Genomic DNA, 27,400 nt, shown 5'->3' on the forward strand with positions numbered 1-27,400 from the left:
GCTTCCTGTCGGGCCCCACCCCGGCACTGAGATTCCTTCCCACTGGGCTTCCACCTTCAGGAAGCTGATGGCATACCGTGCCTGCCGCCACCCCCTTGAAAAGCTGCACTGCCTAATCAGAAACAGAATCGCAAAGGTCAAAGACAATGGATTCCTAGGCACTTCCTCTGCTTGGCTGCTGACGTCAGGTAGGCAACTTGAGAACATGTCAGGACAATCCTGGGGCTTCGTGGCTCCGGAGCCTTTTGTACATTCCGATTCCCAGTACGTAAGGAGGATACATTTCTGCTTAATCCAACAGTCTGAAACCTGGACCACGCCCCAGGTCCCTGACAGGTGGAAATGGCATCTGAGAGAGACAGAAGTGAGTCAGGGGTTACCTCAATGGCTGGCGTGGTGGGGTATGTGTAGTTACTGTTCTGGAAGGTTCTCAGGAAGGGCTCATCCTTAGGGAGAAAAAAAACACAGGGAGGGGTGATCAGACAGCTGAAAAATGCTGAAGATCAATCCTTCTGTCTCCTTTTACTTAACAAGGTTCTGATGCATTTAAATAGAAAGAACTGTGTAAACATAATTTCATTCATTCCCTGGAGGTTTTTACATAACAGCTTTAGCAAGGGGTGTCCAATAAAAGGCTTCAAAAATGTTCCATGCTTATTACACTCTGGGCCCTAGGTTTTCTTTGTCACCCTAGCTGTGCATGGGCTTCCAGAGCCTCAGGCTTACCTGTTTTCTTCTCCTTGTGATTTCTTTGGCAAGCGATTCACATGGCAATGTTTTTCTTTTACAGGAGATAGTATGATCATCAATATATTTAATTATCTGTTATTTCTCTCTTTCTGTCTTCTTGGAACTACATATGTTATCCCATTTAGGTTGGCTTCCTCTATTTTCAGAGGTTTTTTTCCTCCTTGTAACTTACCTATTTCACAATCAGTTTTCACAATCAAGACTCCAGGTCCACCCAGTTGCAGGTGAAGGGTTAATTAAAGGAGGAAGAAGAAGTAGGCAAAGGAGAAACAGGGAAAGCAAGCTAATGAGGAAATGTAAAAATGAGAGCAAAGCAGGATCAAGATAATAAGACCCAGATCAGGAAATATCAAAGTCGGCCCAGGGTGGGGACCATGCACAGAACCTGCGGTGAACTAGAAAGGCCGTGGCCTGAAACTTTGGAAATAAAATGGGAATAAGAAAGGAAATCCAGAACGAGGGAAATTGACTCCATATGGGCCAAGCCCAGACAGATGTTTTGCTTTATTGTGGCCAACTGAGGAAGAAGAGGAGGAGAGGGAGGATGAGCTCAGGGCCCTCAGGAGGGGCATGCCTTCTTCGGTTCTTCCTCTTGTCTCATACCTGACCCCTTCAGGCAATCATCTTCCTGCCTGGCATTGTAGACAGTTGACTTTGCAACTCCAAATGTCCCCAGTTTACTGTCGAGGCCCAGAGTGGGGAAGGGAGCTGTTCCAGGTTAGAGAGCAAGTCTGAATGCAGAGCTGGCTGCCCCCTCCCCCTCCCCCGAACTGACAGGCTCTGGCCTGCTTCCACTCCTCACCCCGGAACCAGGTCTATAACAGACGCTGAAGGCCACACAAAGAAGGTCACTTTGGAGGACAGAGTCTATATACACAAAGCCTCAGCCCCCAGCACAGAGCCGGATTCCCCAGGGTACCAGCAAGTCCCCCTTTCCTCTGAGTCTCGGCATTCCCAGCTGAACCAGAGGACATTGAAGTGCTCAGGGCCAAGGGTAGAAGTGTGCCCTGTATGGCCCCACATAATGCAAGACAGAGGAGGGCTGTGATGGCAGGCCTGCACGGCTCTCTAGGCTGTCTCGGTCAGTGTGGTTCAGTGTCCCCTGAATAGTCATCTCTGAGGAGGGCAGTCTGTAAGAAGTGCCACATACCTGTGCAGCAGCTCCCGCAAAAAGAGTGGGGTTCTAAGCACCAGGAGGAAGGGAGGTTATCAAGAGGCAGGGGCATAGACAGGAGAGGCTCCGAGGCAGCGAAGCAGCGAGCTCAGCCATTGTGGAGGGGCTGCTGCAAGTCCTTGGGACATGTGCTTCTCCATAGGAGACTGTGGCGGCACGTGCTGATTATGATTTTCTCTCCACAAAGGGGGTCTGCCTGGGCTTAGGGTCCAGGGGCTGGAACTAGTTCCAGAGTGACAGGAAGAAGCAGAGGGCAAAGATGATCTCGGTCTTTTCGGGAGAATGGAGAGTCAAACCAGAGAGCTTATGTGGTCTTATCTATTTGATGAAGAAATCCATGGGTTGGGGGAGGGGAGATGGTGCTGAAGGGGCCAGAGGTCAAGGTGACACTAAAATGTGGCGGGGAGTGAGGCCAGCGCAGGCACCATGAGAACAGGTCCAGGCAGTGGTTTTCAGGAGAGATGGGGTCCCGGGGCTTGTTTTCGTTGACACTTTATGCAGAAGTGAGTCCCAGTGATTTGCCTGGAGTGGAGCAGGTTTATGTTAGAGAGATCTGGGGGAGGCTGGGTGGCTCTCAAGGGCGAGGTTTGGAGCACAAGCAGGTGGAAAGTGAAGTGGACTGAATCCCAGCTCCAGAAAGCAGTCTAGTCCCAGCTGTGCTGAGATAGTGTGCCTGCCCCAAGAGCTGAGCCCAAATGATCACCTGCTGTGGGCCAGCAGCTGAGTCAGTGGCCATGGGACAAGCCACAGTACCCTGACTGCAGTACTAGGTGTTGAATTCCAGAGAGAAGAAGGGTTGCTGTTCTTCCCTTCTATGCTGCTTAAATCAAACCAAAGTACACGGTCACCAACTTTAAGAGGAAATGTCCACCTGGGGTCAGGGCTGCAAGAAATGGCTGAGGTGGTCTTGAGTGGTAATAGGAGGGGGTGTATAACAGTGCTCCATGGAATGCCCTCTGGTATTTTCTGTGCATTCCAGTCCACGCTTTATAGAATGTGCTGGTCCTTTACCTCCATTGATGGCAACATCTGTCTGTTGATGGGTAGCCCTCTGCAGTTTGAGAAGCATCCTTAAGAGAGGGCAGCAGATAGACCAGAGGCCATGCTGCCTGGGGAGGGATGTGGTTCCTGTGTGTCAACAGATCTCTAAGCCCTCCACCCCTCTGTGGCTTTATGATGGGAAAGTAGGATGAGATGATTTTACATGCAACAGTGATACATGGAAAGAGGAGCAGGTGCGTGGGCCCTGGGAAGAATCCCATTAGCTAGGGTGCCTGAAAAATAACACACATATGCCAAGCCCCGAGGAGAAGACTTTGAGAAGACAGACATTTAGTTGCTATGTAGATATTCTTCACACAAAACAATTATATTTTGGCCAGGTGCAGTGGCACACGCCTGTAACCCCAGCAGCTTGGGAGGCTGAGGCAGGAGAATTGCAAGTTCAAGGCCAGGTTCAGCATCTTAGTGAGAACTTGTCTCAAAATGAAAAAGGACTGGGGACTTAGCTCAATAGTAAAGCACCCCTGAGTTAAATTCCTGGTACCCAAAACAAACAAACAAACAAACAAAACAATTCCCTTTTGAATGACAATTGAGTTTGAAGGGGGGTCAGGGAAGGATTAGGAGGTTTAGAAGCTCTGAGCATCTAAAAGATAATGGTGTCCCTGTGTGTACTTCAGAATAGAAAAACTGGTAAATAATAAAGTTTTGGGAATCCAACAAACTTCTGCTTTTTCTTGTGATAGGGTGACATCATTTCATACCTACTCCCATCCCCGTCCCGCCCCCTTCCTCTCTCTGGTTCCCTGTTTTGTGGGTTCCCTGACCACACATGGGGGTGACCTTACACCTCCAAGGAGAAACGTGTTTTAAGGTGTGGAAATACATGTTTGGAGTTTAGGAAAGAAAAAATGAAGACACAGAGGAATCCATGGTAAGGAAATTTCAGCAGGAAATCCCGGAAATGAAAAAGATCTCTGAATGAGGGGCTGTGGAGGGACAGAAGAGAACAGGCCCGGGGTGTGACAGTGGAGAAGGTCTCCGCCGTCCGGGTTAGGAGAAGAGAGCAGGGTCATTCACAGAGGAGAAGGGGAGTGAGAGCAGAACAGACAAATCAAGGTGGCTGAATATCCACAGCCCAGGGAGGGATCCGTCTCAAGGAGGAGGTGGTTCTGTTGACAAGGGAGGTTGAGAAGAAAAGCTGAAAAGGGACAGAGCTGACCTTCCAGATGGTTCCGCTGGGGGCTAGGGAAGGAATGGGCAGAGAGCCAGTGAAGGCATGGAAGGAAAAATAGAGTCCACAGAACGAATCTAAAATTGGCTATAAAACCACTTGTCCAAGCTGGAAATACAACAGAAATCCACAGAGTGCTGTGAAGGCGCCCTACCTGGCACGGCAGAATGTACTAGCAGTGTGGCTGGGGGTGGGGGAGGAGAGTGGGGGCTGGGAAAGCTCCTTGGTGCTCACTGAGCTCACTGGTGGCTCATTCGTCCTGGCCACCTCCTCCCCCTGCGTCCTGCCTGTTGCTTCTATGTTTAAACATGGCTAGGATGAAAATATGCTGCCTGGCCCCTCGGCTCAGAGATGCGGGTGGACTTCTGCATGGCTTTGAGGCTCAGGAGACAGAGCAGATGGGACCCGAGGCACAGTGCAGCGAAGCTGGGCTGGCCAACAGATGGACCCTTGGGGAATGGCCTCCAGGGCTGCTTAGCAACAGCTTCTCCTGAGTGGGGCTTCTCTGGGCTCTAGGAGGCTGGATAGGCTCTCCCTGGCCCATCAGGTTCAGTGGGGCCTCACCCAGAAGAGAGGGGCTGAGCCCACTGCGGCTTGAGATGCTTCGGCTGGTGCACCACCCATCTGGGGACAGGGACAGAGTGGCAGCAGTTGCCTTGAGGTTCATGGTGAAAGAGATGTCCCTGACCCTGTGCCTAGGCTCCGAGCAATGACTACTTGGTGTGAGTTATTACTTCTCCTGTTTAATGGAAGGAGAGTGGGCAGTTTAGAGAGGCCCTTTCATGGCTGATAGTCAACAGTATACTATCTGGATTGTTGAACGATAATTAAAGTCGGGTGAGGTGGCGCACCTCGCCTTTAATCCCAGTAGCTTGGGAGGCTGAGGCAGGAGGATTACGAGTTCAAAACCAGCCTCAGCAATTTAGCGAGGCCCTAAGCAACTCAGTGAGACCCTGTCTCTAAATGAAATCTAAAACAAGACTGAGGATGTGGCTCAGTGATTAGCATCTTTGGTTTCTGGGCTCAATTCCCAGGACCTCCCCCCGCCCCCAATTAAATATTTACAGTGTAGTTTATAGCTAGGTTGCCCTGGCCCCTCCTAGAATCCTGGACTTCCTCAGGATCTAGCAATTAAAGGGTTTACACCTGGCTTTGCCCCAGCCCTCTGGCCTGTGTCTGATCATGTGACTGCAGGCATCCATGTGGTGCTGGGTTGACACTCTCCTTTGCTCTGAGCACCACACCCAGCAATCCTGGCCTGTACTGCCACTATCGTCTCCTGGTGAGGCTAAAAGACATCAAACTGAGCGTGGGCCCATGGCTGGTCTGGGCAGGGGTGCCCCTCTTCCAGGGACCCCAGCAGACACATGGGGGAGCTGCAGGCCCATTCCCCAGCTCTACTCAGCCAGGAGGGTGGGAGAGGTTGGCGCAGCTCAACTCAGGAGGGAAACACAGCCTCCCAGATGAGGTCAGGCCCTCTGCTTTTATTGCCATTGAGGATTTTCTGGCCTTGGCCTTATTTGGCTAAAAAGCCATAAGACAGAACCTAAGAACGGGAGCTAAAGGCAATGGGAACGGGCACTGCCCCCACCCCAGGCCTGAAATCAAGTTTAACAACTGCTTACATATTCCTCCTTAAAAGGAGCCTGAGCTGATCCTCCCATACAGGCCCGTCCTCCCCCACCCTCCTCCACAGCTTGGGCTCTCCCCTTGGGTACTTCCTCCGTGCCCCTCTCCTGCCAGAAACTCCCCAGTCCAGGCTCTCCACTCTCTGACCACCACTTCTGAGCCCGCCTGGTCCCTCCCTAGGCCCTCTAACCTGCAGTGGGACATCCCCATGTGTCCCAAATACCACTGCCAAAACAAGCCTTCTGCCCTTTCCCCGCTCTTCTTGCTCCTCTGGAGACCCCCCCCCCTTTGCACCCCATCGCCTCCCTGGGCCCAGCTTTGCTCATTCCCACAGGTGGAACTGCTTCTGCATTCTGTTGCCTTCTGTGTCCTCTCCTCACCGACTTCCCAAAGCCCATCTCCCACATCTCTGTTGGCTCAGGGGCAAGATGGGTGACGTGGAAGCTGGGCTGGCTCAAGCTTTTGTTTCTGTAAAGGTGCAAAGACGGTCTCCTTTAGTACCTGGGTAGGGCAGGCCAGGGGGATATCCTCTGTCAGGTCCAGGGTATCCGTTTTCCTTCCCAGTGGTTCAAGCTGATTGGGGAAGAAAAGAGAGATGCAGGTGTACTAATTTGTCCTTGCTGAAGTACTAAAAAAATTTGTCCTGCTATGGGGAAGGCTCAGAATTTCATTTCAGAGGGCTTGGCGTCCTCTCCTGGCTCTGCCAGGTGTCTGTGGTAGGACACTAAGCAAATCTCTCAGCTTCTCTGAGGTTCGGTTCCCTCAGAAACATCTAACGTTCTTTTGCAGGGCTGTGGAGGGGCTGAAAGGAGATCATGCCTAGCACAGCGCTGGCACACATCTCTCCATTCACAGATCTCCATTCACAGATCCTTTCCTGATCTGTTGAAATGTGGCTTCTGCCTGGCTCTCATGTAGAAAGCATCCCTCAGCACAATCCAAGCACAGAAGAGAGTGTGGATGGGAACCTTTAAGCAGACCCTTAAAGGACTCCATCTTACGCCAGTCAGAATGGCAATTATCAAGAATACAAGTAACAATAAGTGTTGGTGAGGATGTGGGGAGAAAGGTGCACTCATCCATTGCTGGTGGGACTGCAAATTGGTGCAACCACTCTGGAAAGTAGTATGGAGATGCCTCAGAAAACTTGGAATGGAACCACCATTTGATTCAGTTATCCCATTCCTCGTTCTATACCCAATGGACTTAAAATAACCATATTACAGTGATGCAGCTATATCAATGTTTATGGCAACTCAATTCACAATAGCTAAGCTGTGGAACCAACTTAGGTGAGCTTCAACAGATGAATGGATCAAGAAAATGTGACACAATGAAATTATGGCATTTGCCAGTAAATGGATGGAACTGAAGACTATCACGCTAAGTGAAAAAGCCAGTCCCCCAAACCAAAGGCTTTATGTTCTCTGTGATATGTAGATGCTAACACACAACAAGGGAGGATGAAGGGGAGAAGACTGGAAGTCCATTGGATCACACAAAGGGGGATGAAGGAAAGGGAGGGAAAGGGAAATAGGAAGGACAGTAGAATTAATTGGACATAACTTTCCTTGTGTTTGAATATACAACCAGGGTAACTCTTGTATCATGTACAACCACAAGAACAGGATCCTAATTAGAATAAGTTATACTTCATGTATGCATAATATGCCAAAATACATTCTCCTGTCATGTCTGTCTAAAAACAACAACAACAAAAGACTCTTCCCTTCTATCGACTTCTACAGATGAACGAGCCACTGCTGCCCTGGGCCAGGCCCCATTCTATAGGCGCTGCAGCTCCACTGTAGACTAGAGCCCCAGGGACACTCACTTATCTTACCATGTTGACCCAAAGGGCTCTGGAGAGCTGGGAGTGGAATTTCTGATTTGGGTGGATGCAATCTGGGGCGAAGAAGGATGTATCCAGATGCCCATTCTGGAAGAGACAAATATACTTTCTCAAGATCTTATTGGGTCAGAGGGAGTCATAGCCCGTTGATCTCCTCCCTGGGACTGACCACACAATGCCCTCCTCCTGGGAGGGCTCCAGGTCAGGGCCCTAGGGCCTGCTCACCTTAAGAGGGAGATGAGTGCAATACCACAGGTGGGGAGCTTCGGGTGATTCCAACCTCCCTCCCTTCTTTCTGGCTCCACAGTTCCCCCTTATTTAATTTTTAAAATGTTGCTTTATTTTTCCGCACACTTGTATAACACCCCAGCCTTGACCAGCTACTTCTCAGCTCACAGGCCACTGGTCCTGCTGGTCTCCATGGGGAGAAGGAAGCCAAAGCCTTGGCTGGTCTGTGCAAAGCCTGAAGCAGGGCAGGGTGCCACCTGACTCCAGCTCCTCTCTTGTGGCATGTGGGATATACAAAGTGTTCTCCTTCTGGCTTCCCTCCAGTTAAGAGAGTCTCTTGGTATGAAACCTTTATCTCTCCATTCACAGATCTCTTTTGTTCTGAGTAGAAAGTACCAGGCCTTTGCAGGGGGGTGAAAACATAATACCAGAACCCTACTTTATTTTTATTTACTTTTTTGGACTGGGATTGAACCCAAGGGTGCTTAACCCGTGAGCAACATCCCCAGCCCTTTTTATTTGTTATTTTGACAGGGTCTCCCTAAGTTGCTTAGGGCCTTGCTGAGGCTGGCCTCCAACTTGTGATCCTCCTGCGCTAGCCTCCTGAGCCACTGGGATTACAGGCATGCACCACAGGCCCTGGCCAGAACCTTACTTTATAACTGAAGGGATGTATGAGAGAAAGATGATGTGCATAGCAGCAAGTTAATAATGTGGAATTGGATACCTTTGAATCTGGCCTTTCTGTCCCTTATGCCCTATCTGATTTGGGGCAGGACACCTCCCATCCCTGCAGCCCTGTTTTCTGGAGATGATGATAACTCCAAAGGCAGTTGTGATGATTTTACCTACGGGAAGCTCAGTGCCTGGCATGTAGTAAGAGCTCAACACAATGGAGCTCTTCTCAGGAGCTATGGAGACTCCTGTCGCGTCCCACATCAGGCTGCCTCTGGGAATGTGGCCCAGGTGTTCAAGGACACTGGACCTGCCAGAATAGCATCTGAAGAGTTCTCCGTGCATTTCCCATTCTACACACACACACACACATACAAGAAGCATGTGGCATCTCTTCCTAGAATGTTCTCCCCTGAGGGCACCTGCGGCAGGCCCTTCTTTGGCCCCACAGTGCATGCGGACAGGGAGTGAATACCTGCAGGATGGGGAGCCGGACGTTCTGGAAGAAGGGCTGCAGCACCACAGAGAAGTCCTCCCGCGTGTCATAGCGGCCTGAGTTCACCAGCTGGTGCATGCTGCTCTGGGGACACATGCACACATGGGGGCCTTCAGCACAGGGTAGGGTAGGAGCTGGGGATGTGGGCTGTGTCCCCGCCCTCCTCTCCTGGACAGCAGAACTGACTCAGCCCAGCCCTTGAGAACAGAAATGCGCACGATGGCCAATCCCTTTCTGGAGAATTTGGATAGATCACATTTTGGCTTTGGTTTTAAGTGGTCTGCAATATCTGAGGGGCCAGGTAGGAGGTCCACGAGGAATAGACAGCTGGGAAGAGACTCCAGGGGGCCCAGTCTCCCAGCCTCCCTCCTTCAGCCTCCCTCCTGCAGCCTCCCTCCTGCAGCCTGCCTGTGGGGGTGGTTGGGAGCAAGGGGACTGAGGATGGGAGGAACAGGAACATGTGGGCCTCTAAGGTGATCCATGGCCATGCAGGGCTACTGGCCAAGATTTGGGTTAAGCTCAGCCATGAGAGTTTTGTCACTGGATGCCATTGGGACGGCTCCCACAGGGCACCTGAGACATTCAACCAGGTGAGGCAGAAGAAGGAGCCCAGGGTGACGTGTCTCTCCTCAACCCCTGCATAGCTCTTCCTTCCTGCACCTCCCCTCCCCAGGGGCCCTGGGCCGTGGTGTCAGAGTGACCTGGGGGAGAAGATGCAGGGTGATGCCCTTCTTTGACTCACCTGATAGGCTTGTGTCAAGGCCTCCAACCTGGCCAGCTCGGGGGAGTTCTCCCGCAGGGTCAGGACACAGTTACACAAAATGCTGCGCAAGGAAGAGCGGAACTCAGAGCCCACACTCGTTCAGGGGCCGCTCTGGCTGCCTGGGGTCAGGGTGCAGTGGCTCACTCAACCCCTGGTTAGGAGCACATGTGCCTTGAGGCTCCAACGCACCTGCCCAGGGGCAGGTTTTAGGGGTACTGGAGAGAGCGCCTGGGGAAGAAGCCGGTGGTGGCATGGGCCCATATTCACACGGTGCCCGCACTGCATGGCAGTGCTGGGCCTGCAACAGACTATGAGAGAGGAGTTTAGGCCATAAGGATGCAAGGTTTGATTTTTTAAAAAGTTAAAAACTCATCCTCTAGTGTTGGAGCAGGAGTTTGGGGGCTTCTGATGCTCCTACCCTCAGACATCTCCTTCAGTGCCACACCGTCCCCTTTTGTTTTATATGAATTTGTTCATATTCGTCCATCCTTAATGTTAAAAGGAAAGATTATAGATGCTCCTCCGCCTACAGTGGGGCTGATCCCAATGAGCCCTTGGTAAGGTGAAATAGCATGTCAGAAATGCGTCGTGGGGGGGATGGAGTTGTGGCTCAGCGGTGGAGCACTGGCCTCGCACATGCGGGACCCTAGGTTCAATCCTCAGCACCACATAAAGATAAATAAGTGAAATAAAGGTATTGTGTCCAACAACAACTAAATATATATATATATATATATATATATTTTTTTTTTTTTTTTGAACAACAACAACAACAAAGAAGTGCATTGTGGGCATCTAACCTGCCCAACATAACAGCTCAGCCACACCTCACTTGTAGCATGTAGGTTGTTTCCCATGGTGACTACAGCACCCTGTGGGCCGTGGTCCACAGCTACACCCAGAAGCACCTGAGAGTGTGGTACTACATGCCACCAAACTCAGAAAAGGTCAAATTCAAAATTCCAGGTATGGTTTCTTCTGGGTGTGAATCGCTTTTGCATCATAATAAAGCCACTAATCCTAAGTCAGGAACCAGCTGTATTTCTTTCTTTCTTTCTTTCTTTCTTTTTTAAAGAGAGAGAGAGGTAGAGAGAGAGAGAATTTTTAATATTTTATTTTTCAGTTTTCGGCAGACACAACATCTTTGTTTGTATGTGGTGCTGAGGATCGAACCCGGGCTGCACGCATGCCAGGCGAGCGCGCTACCGCTTGAGCCACATCCCCAGCCCCTCTTTCTTTCTTTTTAAAAAATATTGTTTTGGGCTGGGGATGTGGCTCAAGCAGTAGCGCACTCGCTTGGCATGCGCGGGGCGCTAGGTTCAATCCTTAGCACCACATAAAACTAAAATAAAAGATGTTGTGTCCACTGAAAACTAAAAAATAAATATTAAAAATTCTTTCTCTCTTTAAAAAATATTGTTTAGTTGTTAATGGACCTTTATTTTTTAAAATTTATTCGTATGCAGTGCTGAAAATCGAACCCGGACCTCACACATGCCAAGCAAGCGCTCTACCACTGAGCCACAGCTCCAGCCCCAGCCAGCTGTGTTTCTAAAGCTCTTAGCACAGTGCCTGGCACACAGTAAGTTCTGTACAGTTTGTTAAATTGCTGGAGGTGTGCATGAGGCACGAAGAATAGTGAAACACACCATGTACCTGCCACCCAGTGGAAGCCGTGAACAATTCCAGTTTGAAGGTCCCATGTGTCCCTCCCCGTCCTCTTCTTCCCCATCAGTAACTGACTTGTGAATTTCTTCCCTCACTTTCTTATGTTTGATCACATACACGTACCTCCCTGGGTGTTGCCCCCTCACAGTCTGGGTCTCCCAAACACCAGCCCTGTGGCTCCTGGTGTCACAGAAGTTCCTACCTAGCACCTTGGGATCAGGTGAGTGGGGGCTGGGTCAAAGCTCCATCTCCCAGAAAGGGATGATTCTGACACAAGTCCTCTCTGATAGACATGGACACACAGACAGATCAAGTCACAAAGACCCGGATGAGTCACCGCTGCATGGGGGCCAGACCATGGGGTAAGGGTGTCTCCAGCCTGGGGCTGTCAGCACTGCCTACCTGGCCTGCTGCATTGGGCACTTGTCCGGGTTCCCCAGGAACACCTGCCGTATGACACTGGGCTTCATGAAGTCCACAAGGTTGACCAGGGCTCTGGGCACCTAAGGGCAAAGCTGCAGATGAGCCAGGGGCTCCCGGGTTTCTTCCTCAAGCTGCCTCGGCCCCTGAGAAGTAGGAGCCAGTTCAAGTTCCCTTTAGACCTCCAGCTCAGTGTGTCCCTTGGCTGCAGTTCTGAGAGAAATCTACCCAGGGCCACCACCTTGGACACTACACGCCCAACATAGGGTGCTGTTGCCCGGTGGGCTGCAGCAGGAGTGGCCCCTCCTGGAGCCAACAATCAATGCTTAGAGCTCAGCTCTGTTCAGCCTCATTTAGTGAGCTGACACAGGTCGGTTCTACATTTGGTGAGACAGGTGATCTGTCTGCCAGGCCACTGGCCCTTGACCAGTTCCTGCTAGCCCAATCTGGCCTATTCTGCTGAGCAAGCACAGGGACTCAGCCACTCAGCAGAGCATCTAGTGGTCATAATATGCCCTTCCTGGGCAGCCAGGGCAACTTGTCCTTGCCAGGAGATGGCAGTTGGGTAGGGGGACACAAAATGGGTATAGAACCAGACAGGAGCTTGCTCTAATGGCTCAGAATGCAGAGCCCAGATTATGTGCCACTCAGCTGCTGCCTCCAAGGAATAGTGGTGGTGGGGGGATGCACTGCCTTCATTTCTTCAAAACTGAGATCCTGCCAGGCACAGCAGCACATGTCTGTAGTCCTAGTGGCTCAGGAGGCTGAGGCAGGATGATCATGAGTTCAAAGCCAGCCTCTGCAAAAGCAAGGCGCTAAGCAACTCATTGAGACCCTGTCTCTAAATAAAATACAAAGTAGGGCTGGGGATGTGGCTCAGTGGTTGAGTGCCTCTGCATTCAATTCCTGGTACCAGTCCCCCCCACCCCCCAAAAAAACCCCAGATCCTTCTGGACTAACTCCACATAGAATGAAACGTGCTTGGGAGTGGACTTCAACCTCTGGACAGGGAAGGAGCCTGTGCTCTTGGCTCTCTCCTTGAAGGCAGGGGGCACTTCCACCATTCTTTCCCTAGCTACCTTCAACCCTGGGAGCCCCCACCCACCTCTCTATGCAAGATGTCCAAGGCATTGCGGAGATGATCCAGAAAGTTGGCTGCAGAATGCAAATTCTGGAAAGAGACAAGGGAGGAAGAGGAGTTGCTGGTTTGGATGAGAGTGTAGAGGGGCAGTGGTAGGCTCTTCTGCTGGCTCCAGCCCCAGGGGCTTGTTCTTCCTGTGGCCTCCAGAGGGTGACTAGCTCAGCACATCAGAATCGGAGCTGAAGAGGTGACTGCTCGCCATTGTCAAAGACCAAGCAGCCAGAAGACAGGAGCCTGCAGCCCGAGATTTAAAAAGGAGCAGAAAGTGGAGCACCCTCTCCCAACTGTGTGGTGTCTGCAGATTCTTCTCTGAGATCTTGAGTTGTAAGAAAGGGGAGAAGATGCACCATATGTCAGCCACCTGCTGCCTGGTCACCTGGGATATGAAGATGGCACTAGGAACCCCAGGGTTGTGGAGTCAGAAGCGGGCATGCACGAGTATGTGTGTGTGTGTGTGTGTGTGTGCGTGTGTGCATGCAGATAAAGGTGTGGTTGGACAGTCCTCGGGTTGGTTCTAGGGACTGTTCTCAGAATCTCCAATCTAGTCAAAGTCAGGAGCAAGGAGTAGGCACAGACCCCTCCCCCATTACCGAATCTGTGCAGTGGTCACATAGATCACGGGCTCCAATCAGCACTGTGATGACCTTCCAGTCTTCATGGAAATTGATTCTCTACATGGAGGGAGGGAGATGCTTGATGATTTCCAAGACACAAACAAAAACATCACAGCTCTAAGAAATCCATTCAACCTTCTGTGACTTCCTTGCCCACTTGAACTTATAGAACCAGAATCTCAGAGCTGCTGGAATTTTAGAGGTTTATTTATAAGACACAGGATCTTAGCATCAGGAGGGACTTTCACGGTCACTGTGACCAGCAACAACCCTTTCCCCACTGACATAGCGTCTTTGGACAGGGGTCTGCACTACCACTGCTTGAGTGCCTCTGGTGACAGGAGTCTCACTGCTTTACATGGTAGATTGTTTCATGTGGGGGCAAATTTATTGGGTTAGAAAATTAATGTTTATATAAACAACCTTAAATTAAATCTGACTCACGTGATCATCTTTCATCTTCTGCACCAGAGTCTGGGCTTGGTTCGCAAGTTGCCTGAGAAAGAGAGAAAACTCAGTCCTTCTGTTGTAGAACATGCCCATATTTTTTCTCCTAAAGGATCTAAACTAGAGGCTTCTATGATATCATCCCTACTACATGAGCTGGCAGAGATCCTAACGCTCAAAGACTAGAATCTACTTGCCTCTTCTAGAGAGTCATTATAACAAATTATCATTTGAAAAGCCAGATATGTGTTTATCCTAAAGTCATAGTTAAAAGTATGGCCAATTACATTTGTTGCTCACAGTCTCCTTTCTGGAGCTTCAATGCAAAATGTCTTCTAGGATTCCAGGCTAAAAGCCACTTGTTTCTTTTGAAACACTTGCAAGACTATAGACCTTGTAATTTGTCCTATGAAAGTTTTCTCATGCTTCTTCTTTCCCCTCTAGCTGCCAGGAAATTGAGAGTTTGATGTTCAAGCCCAATAACCATAAAAATGCTCACACAGACAATTGTTTCCCTCAATGGCTATGATTTTCTCTCATGTTAAATATATTATTTTTGTGAATTTATCTAAATGCTTCTTTTAGAAGGTGGGGAGTAAACACATAGTCAGCCTATGCCTAGGTTTCTTATTCACAGAAGGAATTGGTCCTGGGCACCTGACCCCCACTTTTTGTTATGTTCCTGAGTGACATACCCATGGAATGACTATCTCCTGGGATGGATGGTGGGACCACGTGTCCTGAGCTGCTCTGTTACCTGAAAGAGTCTTCCCAGGCTATTGAGCATATCTGGGGGCCCTGCCCATCAACAAGAGGGTCTAGGCTTGAGCTAGATGATCATGTGACAGAGGCTCAGATGATTGAGACAGGAGACCCAGGCTTCTGGGGCCTCCAGGAGCAGGCAGAAGGCCCCCTTTGGAGACCATCACAAGAGGCCAGGCAGTTGTACCTCAGCAGCCTCTGGGCATCTCTACTTCATTTCTTGATAGCTCCATAACAGGGTGAGGGAGAGGACATGCCCTGTCGCCCAGGGGCCTCCCAGGCTGAGGTTCTGTTTGCCTATCACTTTGGTGGGCTTTGCCTGAACTTTTGGGGAATTGCCACTTCTGAGGCTCTGGGAAGAGTGGATTTCTTCTGCACCATTGTGCTGAGGTAAATTGTAAAAACTGGGCAAGTTGGTCAGTTAGTTCAGTTCTTAGAGAATGCCACACGTGAAGCCTGGCCGGGCATGAGCAACTGCTGTGGAGCGCCTTCCCAGGGCACAGCCTCTCCAGCCTCCCTGCTACCATCTTGGTCACAGGGACAGAAGGGAAAGTGGCCTTGGCCTCTGAAATCATTGTGCACAGAAGTGGGCAATGTGATCTCAAAGGGACTGTGTGCCTCCTCTGCTCCCCCACTTTGCCCACGCCCCACGCCATACTTGGTCTTGGCTCCAGGAACAGCCTGGTTGAGGAATGCATTTGTGTCATTGGCATCACCAGTACCCACTGCGTAGCCTGTGAGGTTTCCGTTAAACTCCCGGAGGATATCTGAAAGAAGAGGGGTGGACAGGGCACAGAGATCTCAGAAAGGAAGGCCGGATGTCTCCTCCAGCCCAGGGTCCCCACAGCGAGGTCCCCATCATCTTCATGCTTACTGGGGAAAGGCGGGAAGGCCACAAGGCTTGCAGGGAGATATAAGCTGAAGTGACTTGATGATAGGGACAGCCACAGCAGCAAGAGCACTTCACTTAAAAAAAAAATATTTTTATGCAATTCACAGTGAAGTGACGGGACCCTGGCCAATCTGTCTCAGCATCCCATGAGCTGCTGAAAAAAATTAAGGCTCATAATGTTTGGTAGCTCATCCTCAGTCACCCCATAAACAGAAAGGGGACAGAGCTTGGACCCAGCCACCCGGCTCCAAAGCCAGTGCTCATTCCCCTCCTCCAGCTGCCTGCCCATGGCCTCCCCTCCTACTTTAATGGCGGTTCCTTTCTTAGTTGGGTGCTCTCAAGAGGCCTGGGGGTCAGAAGGAATGAGCGACTCAAGTCTTTGGTGGCTACTTACTAGGTAAGGTGGTCACGTTCTTCAGGGAGCCATCCCCACCTGAACTGGAGGGAGTGAGAAGTCAGTAAGGGAGAGAGAGATGGAGTCAATACCTAAGAATAAATTAGATTTTCTATGTGGGTTCTTTCTCCTCTCTCCAGCAAGCCTATGAGGTAGATGTGACCATGTCCATTGTGCAGAGTGAGAAACTGAGGCACATGGAGGTTAGTTAGGTTGCTAAAGGTAACTAAAACCTAGCCTGAGCTGGAAAACTTTAGAACCTAGATAAACTCTTCTCTGCCCAGTATTAGGTGCATTTCACTGGAAGGTTCAGAGGGAGGCCAGAATCCTGCTTTCCAATGCCCAGTCTAATTTCCTCCGATTAACCTTCAGACGTGTTCTAGAATATTTCATTTCTTTTCATTTGCTTGAATTGAGTACAGTGTACAAGAGGTAAAGAGAAAAATATTTCTATTTAACAAAACTTGATGTTCAGGTGTATTATTATTATTATTTTTCTCCTATGCCTCATTTCCCAATCCCAAGATGTTATTCCAGGACAATAGGTTTTTAGGGCACATCTAGCCCACGAGGAGAGGCTTCTAAAGGACAGGCCAGGAATAAGTGGTAGTTGTTCTTCATTCAAGGAATACTTGGAATGAAGTTGACTGTTTTGTACCAGGCTGGTCAAGGGCTTGGTTCACAGGCTCAGTGAGCAGCCCAGGTGGTGGACAAAAAGAAGCTAAATCAGGCCTGCCCTTCTATCTTGCTCTTTCCACCATGTCCTCATGGCCTATGGTTGGGCATTTGTGCTTCTTTGGATTCTTTCCCAATTCTGTAGGAAGCCGCTGTTTTAGTTGCTTCCTAAACCTTCTTTCTTTGGACCAAAAGCACCAAATCAGAGTATTTTATATTTGAAAGAAAACTAAATCCACACATGGCCTCCATTCACTACTTTCTAACTCTGCTTCTTCCCCCCCCTCAATAAACACAAAAACATGGACACGTACATAAACACACACATCAAGTACTTTCTACTGTCATTTTTGATTTAAAGGTATTTTGGTGCTAAAACAAGTGTCATGGTAGATGAAGGCCAATTGGTAAGAAAATCTCTCCCTGTCTAGGAGAAAATAAGATAGTCACACAAGTAAATATGGAGGAAGAAAACTAAGCTGCCATTTTGATCAGAGCTATGGAAACAGGACAGGAAGTGGAACCATGTCAAACAGCTTGTCTTCATTAGGCCCTTCACTGAATGTAATTTCTATGACACTCTGAGCTCAATGGCTAGGTTTTGTTCCCCTACAGAGCACTACAGAAAAGTAAGTGGATGCTTGATAACTTTTGTTGAAAATTAAACTGTTGAATAAAAAAACAAAAACAAAAAACAAAAACCAAAGAAATGCATTTTGTTTTTGGTAAGTAAATTTTATTTTGGTCCATTGAATGATCCCAAACTGGCCAATATATTTCAGTGGAAGAAAAGGCTTTGCTCTAAAGACCTCTGACCCGCCCTGTTGGTTGGGGAAGCTAGGGGAAGTTGGAAGAATCCACTGGTGCTTGATTTCACAGGTCAAGGGGCCTTGAAATATTCACAAACAAACCTCTTCTGTAGGTCCTGTTCACAGCCACTATCCCCCAAGAATCCTGGGTCTACTTCTCCCCTAACTCTATGAGGTCCACCTTTTCTACTTTCTATTTCCTTGGTGGAAGAGGATCAAACTACATTCTTAACTTACCTGGAATCATTAATTGCCTGTTATTTACAATCTAGAATCTTTAATGGCCCCAGAAAGCGGCTTTTCTCAGATCAGTCATAGACATTTCTCAGGGAATATTAATAGATATTACAAAGAGTTCTGGAATTAAGGGAACTGCTGGATCAAAAGAAACTTAAACAGATTTTTTTCATGAAATACTTCTCAGAGCCTTTAATATGCTAATATATACATATATGAATTCTCCAGAGGAAGGATTTGGTAGATTATGTTTCCCAGTAAATACGAAGGAATTTTCCCTCTTGGATGGAGTTAAAGTTCCCTGGAACACATTCTGAGAAACACTAGTCTATCTGCTCCACCAAGAGTCAAGCTGTCTCTCAGTCTCTGAACTGAAACTTCCATCTTTAACATAGGTTCATTTGGGGGCAGATATTTGAAACATTTAGGACAAATAAAGGGTTTTGGGTAAGGGATAGCAGCCACTGAACATGGGGCACTTGAGTTGGCACTAGAAAATTCAGTCATTTCACTTGTCGGAAGGAAGAGAGCAATGATTGCATTTTTCTACGGCTGCAGAGAGAAAGAAACTTTGAGCAGAAGATTGCCTTTGTACCTGACCCCTGGGAGCCCAGAGAGTTGAACGGTCTGTAAAGTTGGGCCAATCACCTCACTTGCCCGGGTCACTCCACAAGGTGCAGCTTACCTGCCTGTTGTATGATTTGCCTGCTTCATTTTCTATTTTCCCACATTACGATGTGAGGTCACCTGCCCTCTTTAGTGGAGACCAAGGGCGGTCACCCCAACTGCTTTTTCTGCCTTGTAACAAGCCCACTGTCTCTCCCTGTGGTTCTTCCTTTTCTTCTAGTCTCAGTAGCAATTTGGGGGAGTGAGGAGTAATCCAGGCTGTTTTGTCCTCAGACCAGACCATTGACTGGGCTAGGGACACATGGAAACTCAGGCACCTGGGAGATGGATGGCACTGACCTCAGCTGTAGGGGAGGAGAGGTTCTGTTCTTGTGCTGAGGATACCCTGTCCTCCCCGTGGGTGGCCACAGGCTGTGTGATGCTGCCTCTCCTGCCCTGGAAGAAGAGCCTTTCTCTTTACCTTTCTCTCTGGGACTGTCCTCAGCTCTGGCCAGAGAACGGTCACAGTCCTGATCACCCCCACCCTATTCCCTCTCATTCTGGGGCTGATATACATCACATGACTTCATGTGAGGCAGCAAACACCTTCACGTGCCACCCACTGCTCATCTGCGCTCTGCACTCTCCCGGCTGCCTTTGGTCTAGTTGCTTTACAGATAAATTCTGAGCTACTTGCAAGAACTGGGATTATTTATTAGGAAAGAAGGAAATTTAGGAATCCCCACACCCACTGCTCATCCAACACCTGCATTCTCTACTCCCTTGTCTGGGTGCCCTTCTCACCTCTGCTACTTGTCTAATGCTAATTTTTCTAGAGGTGCTGGGTATCACCATCCCTGGGAAGCCTTCCTGAAACTTCCTGCTGGTAGGGTTGATTATTCCCTCTTTGCTAGTCCTCTAGAGCTTGGGTATCTTCTATTTTTAATGGACACTTACGAATTGGGCACATACAGCTCCCTCCCTCACCCACATCACCTCCTAACATTGTGACAGCACCAGTTAGGCTCAGGGATGCCCGTTGCTTGTGACTTTATCTCAGAAGCTTTGTGTACAGATGTGTACATAGACACAAAGGAAAAGGTACAACTACTGAATGACATGAATAAGTACACGCAGACAGAGACGGAAAAGCATCGACATGTACATGTAGACACGGAAGTAGGCAGGTGGACACTCAGGGATTTGGTCTCTTTCGGGTACATTTCCTGTTGCATTTTCTGTCCCAGGAGTCTGATAAGAACCTTGGTTTACTTTTTCTGTGCAATTTAAAAATAAAAACATAATCAATGGTCAAATCACCTCTCCCTCCAGCCAATGTTCACACTTTACAGAAATCTGTTTTCCTGCTGAAAGCCCTTTCCAGACTTACCTAGTCCCTGCTCTTTGGGATTTATGTATTTACAAGAAAACCCCCCACCAACCTCCAAAACAAGCTCTGAGAATGAATAAGTCTCAAAGGTTAACGTTACCTATATGATAGTCCCCGATACTGTGTGGTGACATCGAGGAGGTCACCTGGTTTGGAGCCGATTCCATTGCCAGCCTTTGGAAACATAGCAAATCCACAGAAAAAGCAGAAAGTCAGAGAAAAGGGAAGCTGTGAATTCCCAGGACTTCTGAAGACACAGTTCCCAGGGCATCATAGCAGCAGGAGTAAAGCATGAGATCCAGAGCCAGAAGACCCAGGCTGCCATCTTGTGTGCCTTCCCTGAGCATGGCTGCCTCCTCACTGAACTAAGGACAAGCCCTGCTCAAAGCGGGGTTTGGGGGCCAAGTTGGATCAGAATTGTAAAAACTCTTTTGAACACTCTCAAGTACTTTAGAAATGATGCAGAGAGACTGTTAATAATATTGTTCCCACTTTATGCTTCTCAGTTCTTTATGAACATGAAGAGCTCCTAGACTTGAGCCACTGTGGTGGACAGATTTCTCATAAATCTCCCATTTCTCCTTTTTGCCTCCAGGACATTCCACAAGGCAGTCACAAAGGTATAAGAGTGCCACCAGAGAATGGTCCTCCGGGATGGCAGCATGGACCAATGGCTGGGCATTCAGGAGAGCTTTTCCTCTACGGAGGAGTCCTCTTGCCCATGCAAAGAGGAAACAGATGGGGGTCGGGACGAATCATCAAGCATAATCCAGAGGGGAAAGAGCACCCACACAGGCAGGTTTAGAATTTTGAATCAAAATGACATATTTTTGCATATGTTTTTTAAAAAGTGTTGTTGAGTGTTCAAAACCTCTGCTGATTGACACATTTCAGTTCATTCCTGGAAAAGATTTCCCCTGACTCCTGCTTGAAAAGGTAATTGCAAAATTCAATCATTGCCCCTCTCTTGGACTGACAAAGCCAGGACAAAGGAGCAAGATTGTGCAGTGAGGGTCCTGGAATGAGGAGGAAAGGGACCTGGAACTGGCCCTGTTGTGCCCAAACCTCCCGGGGCCCAAGGTCCTTACAGTCAGAGAATCCCCCAGAGCAGCCACCACTTGGATATCTGCGGGCCTCAGGGCATGCACTGGAAAGATAAGCAGACATTCTTGAGTCTGCGGGAAGGAAGCTGGAGTCAGAGTCTAGTGCTTTTTTGCTTTAAGCAAGACCAGAAACACAACCTACATGTACATTTGGACCATGCAGGATTGGGCTTCTGTAGTGCCACAGAAGTGGAGGTTATATGAAGGAAGTTTCCCCATAACTCACCTTGGACCTATGTCAGGGGAGAGGGCAGAGAAACCAAAAGACGGAAAGGGAAGGAAGGATGGACAGAGTAGGATCCACCACTGTAGTGCTAATGGTCCTGTGAGAGGTCAGCTGTGGCCTGAGTGCACTGGACCATCAGAGGTGAGGAACACGGCCTGCATACAGCCCTCTTAGAGCTGGGTTTTGAATTTCCACCAAGAATCGGAGTTAAATCATGTGGGGCCTTTTCCTCTCTCACTCTTCTCTACCCCCCTCCCCAATCTCTTCTGAAGAGCCCAAGGAATCTTCCAGGCCTTACTGTAGGCTGCAGTGACTGCAGAGCCTAAGGTCCCAAGTCCAAGGAGGAGGCTTTCTCATGGGACTCCCTGGCCTACCCTCTGAGCTACACCACACTACAGGACTGAGCCACCCCCTGTAACCTCACAGGCTTCTCCACCTGTGCCCCGTCTAAGAGGTGAAGCAAACAGCTCCTAGCATGACGCTGTCATAGGTCATAGGAAGGCAAAGCAGGTATACACCTCAGATAGGAAGCAAGCACCGGTCACAACTGTGCCTTGCAATTAGCTATGGAAAGTCTGGCCAGACTGCTCACTGGTATGTAAGTCCTTGTGAAAGGGCCCTGGATCCTGCTGTGTCATGGGGGCATACCTGAAGTGGGCGGCGATGCAGAAGGGGTTCTGTCCCTGCATGGAAGCCGGGTCCCGTGGGCCTAAGAGAACAGAATAAATCCCAGAATCTCAGAGTTGGAAGGGTCCAGAGAGGCTGGCTAGGTACCAAACATACCCATAGGACTTTAAAAATAATAAAAGATCTTGGGCCCTACACCTGGGAAAGGGTCTCAAAAGGGCATTTGAAGTTTCCCTAGGTGATTCTGAATACCAGCCAGCTTGAGATAATCTGTAGTCCAGTGCAGACCCTTCCTCCAGCCAATGAAGACTTGGAGCTTCAATATCTGTGTCCACAACACCTCCACTCCTGCCCCAGTTTTGTGAGGATGGGTGTCTCCATGACATCTTGATGGGCTGTGGTTTGGTTGGCTGGTTTCCTGTTCAGCCATTAACGATGGACTTTACTCTGCCCTCTACCCTGGCTGCAGGTGTGGACCAGTGAATGGTCTTTATAAAAGGGTGTGACTCTCCATTCCCTGGGCTGTCTGTCAGGAACTGAACCTACCCTGTTGGGCCAGTTCCTGCTCAGGAGCTTCCTATCACCCTCCCTGCTGAGCCCAAAGAAAGCAATCAACAGATACCTGCATGCTGTTCTTGGAGGTGCCCAGAAACGGCCAGACCTGTGGAAAGAGGGGCACAAGAGCAGCGTGTTTGCTTTCCTTCTCTGTTTACCAACCTGCAGTAAGTGTGGACCTGGATACACACCCTTGGCCTCCCCCACTCTACATTCCGATCCCAGGTTCTGCCAGCCAGGCTGTCCACTGGGGGTTTCTTACCAGGATGCACTGGGGCCTCTACAATCCAAATCCAGCACCAAGCCTTAGAAAACCCTCAAGTGACTCCCAGGAAAGCTTAGGTCTTCCCTCCATTGCCACCCCGCTGGCTGAGGATGTGAAGCTGCCTCTCTTTCTGCATCCTATCCCTTCCCCAAAGTGCAACTCTTTCTGGTAATTAAAGTTCTTGTCTCCACTTCCTGGGCTCCCTTGTTACCCCATGCCCACCCTACCCCGCAGCCACATGGACTCCTTCCTGCTCGTGCAAGGAATTGAGGATTTGGTTCTTTCCCATGCAAGCCCCGGTACAGTGGTTCTCATTGTCAGGCCGCCTGGGACCCTTCTGGGTACACAGAGGAACTCCTGGGGATGAGGGCAGCAGCTGTAGAGCTCCAAGAATGTTTCTGACAATTTGTGGATGAAAACAGGGGTCTTGTTCCACGTTTCCTTCCTGCTTAGTGTCTGCTCTCCTCGTTCTAGCTTCCCTTTTACCGCCCCGCCTCCACCCTCCATCCAATCAGAGATCATTCTAGTTCTTTGTTTCTTGCTCTTCCCAGATGGTCATGGAGGTACATCAAGACTGGGTATCCTTCTGTCCCATCGCCCCTAAAATTCTCCACTGCTCCCAGCCTTCAGTATAAGAGCTGGACTTGGCTGCCATGTTCTCCTTGTTTACTCAAAACAGTGGGGCCCAGCCTGGATTTATGCCAGGGCTCCCTACCATGCAGAGACAGGAATGTTCCAGGGCCTCCAAGTCACAATCCTCATCCCTCTCAGGTCAACTGAAGAGGTTACCCTGGATGAATAACCTGGGGTGTTGAGTGGGCTGGATATGTGGGCAGAGCGGGGACTGGGGTGAATGCCTGGGATGAGAGGAACTAAGAAGCCTAATGAGAGCCAGGACCTGGAGAAGATGCTGTCATTGGAGGTGTCGCGGGGTCATGCTTCTCACTGTACCTGGTTCGGACACACGATATCCATCTTGTTTTCAAAATTATGCTGTGTCGTCTTCTGGCCAACGGGTTCCAGCTGAAGCAAGAAGCAGAAAGATGGGGAGTGAGAGAGAGGCAGCTGGAGAGGGAGGTCAGGACGCAGGTCGGGGTGGAGGAGATGAAGGAACGGGACTCGGAGGGCATGTCCTCCCTTAGCCATCTTACCATGTTTTTCCAGAGGGCACTGGCTGCGTGGGCGTGAGCCTTGCTGCTGAAGTGAAAACAGTCAGGGGCAAAGAAGGAGCTGTCGGGCAAGCCGTCCTGGTCACCAGGCAGAAAAAAAGAGTCCGTTTTAGAGATTTTGGATGGCACCACCGACACTCAGAACAGCTGTGTGCCTCTAGGGGTTCTACTCATCCAGAACACATCTGGCTTTACCAAGGTCTTTGGCATGTCCACTTTTTCAAGGAATGGCTGCACAACCACGGTGAAATCCTCCCTCGTGTCGTAACGCCCAGTGTCAATTAGCTGCTGAGTCCCCTCCTGCAGGAGGAAAAAGAAATGAATGGGTCAGGTGGTCCTCTGGCATCTGCTTGGCCCTTGATCAATCTCTTCTCTGATACAGAATTAAACAGAATCTGGCTGTTGGGTAAATCAGACCTCAGTAAAATCTCAACTGATCCAGGACCCAGATAGCTAATTTTTGGGTCAGCCCCAATCTCATCCCTTGGCCCTCACCTCTGCTGCAACTTTATATACTTGATTCAGGCTGTGAAAAAGGAAAGGTAAGTGACAGTCTGTCAGCTTGAGCCCCTTTTAAAGCTATTCTGATTAAAGCCTTGGTGGGGGGGGGGGGTTTGATTAAGTGACATTTTAGATAATTCTTACATTTAATTTATTTCTGTCCTATATTTGTTCAGAAAAATCAAAGATGAATCAACACCATTTAGGGAATATTCATGTTGCTTGTGCCCCGGGATGTGTGCACACGTATGTGTGCTGTTTCAAGGTTCTTGGATCCATCCAGGAGGGTAACAGAGCAGTAACCCTCATGGGTGCTGCCTGGGCTCAGTTCTGGGAAAACCAGCCACCCCAGTTAGGGCTCCAGATTCTGCCAGATTCTGCCATGTCACTGCTCATCAGGACTTCTGGCATTTGGGGCCCAGACTCTGGCCAGAGAGGGAAGTCAGGAAGTTGGGAACATTAGTGTGGTCACCTTAGAATTCATCATGCAATCACTGTCTTTTCCCAGGGCCAGAGAAAGAGATCCCCTGTGTCAGAGAAGACTCATGCTTGACCTCCTGGACTAGTTTCCTCAGTAACAGGCAAAGCCTTGAGAAAGTCAGGGGGGTGGGGAGAAGGTGGCCTCTCCAAAGAGGAGAGGAAGGTGCTATAGTGCTAACTAACTGGGTGACCTTCAGCAAGCTGCTGCCCTCTCTGGATTCCTTTTTCTGATCTGTAAATGGAGGATGTTGGGTAAGCCCTAAATCATCTCTTGGGGCCCTTCCGATGCTACTGATTTTCCAGGGATAAACCACAAGACTTATAGTTGGACAATTGAGAGAAATAGTGTGCAGAGCCTCTGGCGCGTGGTGAGTGCTAAGTAAATGGACTGTGATTATTAATAGTAAAGGTGACATCTAGGGAGAATGAGGAGAACCATAGCTTTTGCAGGGAATGGGGAGTGAGATGATCCTGAGAGGGTGTGATGGCCTCACGTGACTGACATCTGAACATCTCCAGGACAAGATCAGACCTGGGAAGAGCTGGCCTACCAACAGAGGTCCAGGAAGGCCATTTTGGTAAAATACAGTTATCTCATTATCTGTGGGGAGTTGATTCCAGGATTCCCCACGAATCCCAAAATCCATGGGTGTCCAAGTCCCTTACGTAAATAGCATAGTATTTGCACAGAACCTATACACACCCCCCATATATTTTAAATCACCTCTAGATTACTTAGAATATGAAATTCAGCATAAATTCCATAAAAATAGTTGTTATACTATATCGTTTAGGGGATGAATAATGACAAAATATGCCTGTACATGTTCAGAATAGATGCAATTTTTTTCCTGAGTATTTTCTCTCTCTGGTTGGTGGAACCCAGGGATATGGAATCTGCAAATATAAAGGACCACCTGTATCTCTCCTTTTGGACTCAACATCTGAACTCACTTCCTAGGTTTAAGTTCCCCACTGTGGGAAAAGCAGTCTTCCTACTGGAGAAGCTGGAAAAGACAAAGGTCATTTTTCCAACCCCCCTTGCAGAGAGGGTGTGGGCACAGGATGAGGCTCCCCCACCCAAGCCCAGTCTCAGGGATACAACAGAATCCATTCCACCAAGAGTAGCCATTGTTTTCAGTCCCTAGGGGCAGCAATGACGGTGGTATCCACCACGTCTCCCCTGGATGAGGTCTCTGGCCTCATGTTAATTCTTCTGGCTTGGTCCTTAGAATTGTCTGATTCTATAATTCTTAACAGCTTAGCCTCAGACCTGAGAGCTCCCTAACTCTTCCAAGATTTTGCTTCAATATTACATCTGCTTAAATTAGCTAAAATCTACATGAATTTCTGTTGCTTGCACCCATCCCTCTGTCATAACTTCAGCTATCTTCTCTCTCCTGATAGACTGAAGTATGGACTTCCTCATCAGAGTGACAGATGACTCTTCATGGTAGAAGGCAATGAGGCTGGGGAGTCAGTCACCAGAGGATGGTGAATATAGGTTCATTTCTCAGAGCCCCTGAATGCCTAGCAAGTACGGCTGCCTCAAAAGTATCAACCAAGGAGTCCATAGATTTTTGAGAGGGGTAGATCACCTCCGCAAGTTGTTAACAGCCTGTGAAAGGAAGGCCACCACAGTCCCTTTCAAATGACTGAACAATTACTTACAGGGTAACTCAGGACAGTCAAGGGAGTCAGCTATCTGATAAAAAGATTTGGCAATGAAAGAATTAAAAGAACAATCCACAAGACAGAGGCCATCTGATGACCCCTTCTCCTTGTGCTCTCCAGGAACAGCTGTCCCCAGGGATGGGAGGGCAAAGGGAGTGCACGTCCTCTCAGGATCCTCATGACCCTGTAGGGAGGAGATGTTGCAGCCTGTTTCCTGAGCTTCCTGGTGACAGCAGCTCAGAGCATAGTGGCTTGGACCTAGGTGGATTCACACGGAGCCTTCTCTCCACGATACACATTTGTCATGACAACTGGAATCATCTGTTTTCATGTAAAGGCCAGGAACTCGGGCTCAGTGAAGTACATCCTGTGACTTGGCTCTGTAGCTTCATTCAAATAAACAGAACCGCAGCCTCTGCTGCCCCTGGGGGGTGTTGAGAACTGCATGCTAGTCAGGGTTCATTGCCAACACAGTCAGGGCCAAATTACCTAGCATCTCAGAACACAGCAATTAACCCACACAGCAGTCCCTGGCAGTTGGAAAGCCCTTTCCCTATAGGAGTAAGTATCAGCTCACCTGATACTTCTTGTTTAGATCGATGAGGGAGGCCAGTTCTGTTGAGTTATCGTCAAACTTTAAGACACAGGGACACATAGCCCTGTAGATAAAACAGAAGAGACACTGTCGAATAAGTGATGCAGGAATGTTGGCTTGAGACTCTGAATGTATTTCAAAGCTATGCTAAGGGTCAATGAAGGTGTCCCTGACCTAGATTTGCTCTTGAAAATGAAACAGTTACTCTGACAACTGTAGGAGTGATTGTTTCGGAGATGAGTCACCTTATGGCTGTCTGAGGCCCATCCTGGGCTGAGAGGTCCACGTCTTTCTAAATAGTAACAGTGACAAAAATAATTGTTAATGTACATTAAGTGCTAACTGTG

General features: G+C 49.0%; 1 protein-coding gene across 10 annotated transcripts in view; it reads right to left on the reverse strand.

The window, feature by feature from the left end:
• The window catches only part of Plb1 (phospholipase B1), a 129,982-nt gene that overhangs the window by 24,408 nt on the left and 78,174 nt on the right, over positions 1–27,400 (reverse strand). For all 10 annotated transcript variants that reach the window (XR_007348139.1, XM_048804612.1, XM_048804610.1 and 7 more), the window contains 19 exons: positions 27,036–27,117; positions 23,999–24,103; positions 23,786–23,881; positions 23,586–23,657; positions 22,437–22,475; positions 21,836–21,896; positions 20,947–21,005; positions 19,959–20,032; positions 16,142–16,185; positions 15,514–15,622; positions 14,091–14,142; positions 13,623–13,703; positions 12,997–13,062; positions 11,874–11,974; positions 9,783–9,864; positions 9,020–9,124; positions 7,633–7,728; positions 6,291–6,362; positions 381–446 (listed from right to left, as the gene is read on the reverse strand). Coding sequence is in view for 9 of the 10 variants with exons in the window: in XM_048804612.1 (XP_048660569.1) it covers positions 381–446; positions 6,291–6,362; positions 7,633–7,728; positions 9,020–9,124; positions 9,783–9,864; positions 11,874–11,974; positions 12,997–13,062; positions 13,623–13,703; positions 14,091–14,142; positions 15,514–15,622; positions 16,142–16,185; positions 19,959–20,032; positions 20,947–21,005; positions 21,836–21,896; positions 22,437–22,475; positions 23,586–23,657; positions 23,786–23,881; positions 23,999–24,103; positions 27,036–27,117 (1,462 nt within the window). In the remaining variant the exon portion in view is untranslated. The remainder of the gene's footprint in view (positions 1–380; positions 447–6,290; positions 6,363–7,632; positions 7,729–9,019; positions 9,125–9,782; positions 9,865–11,873; positions 11,975–12,996; positions 13,063–13,622; positions 13,704–14,090; positions 14,143–15,513; positions 15,623–16,141; positions 16,186–19,958; positions 20,033–20,946; positions 21,006–21,835; positions 21,897–22,436; positions 22,476–23,585; positions 23,658–23,785; positions 23,882–23,998; positions 24,104–27,035; positions 27,118–27,400) is intronic.

Source organism: Marmota marmota, unplaced genomic scaffold, assembly GCF_001458135.2.
Source record: "Marmota marmota marmota unplaced genomic scaffold, marMar, whole genome shotgun sequence".
Lineage (NCBI taxonomy): Eukaryota > Metazoa > Chordata > Mammalia > Rodentia > Sciuridae > Marmota > Marmota marmota.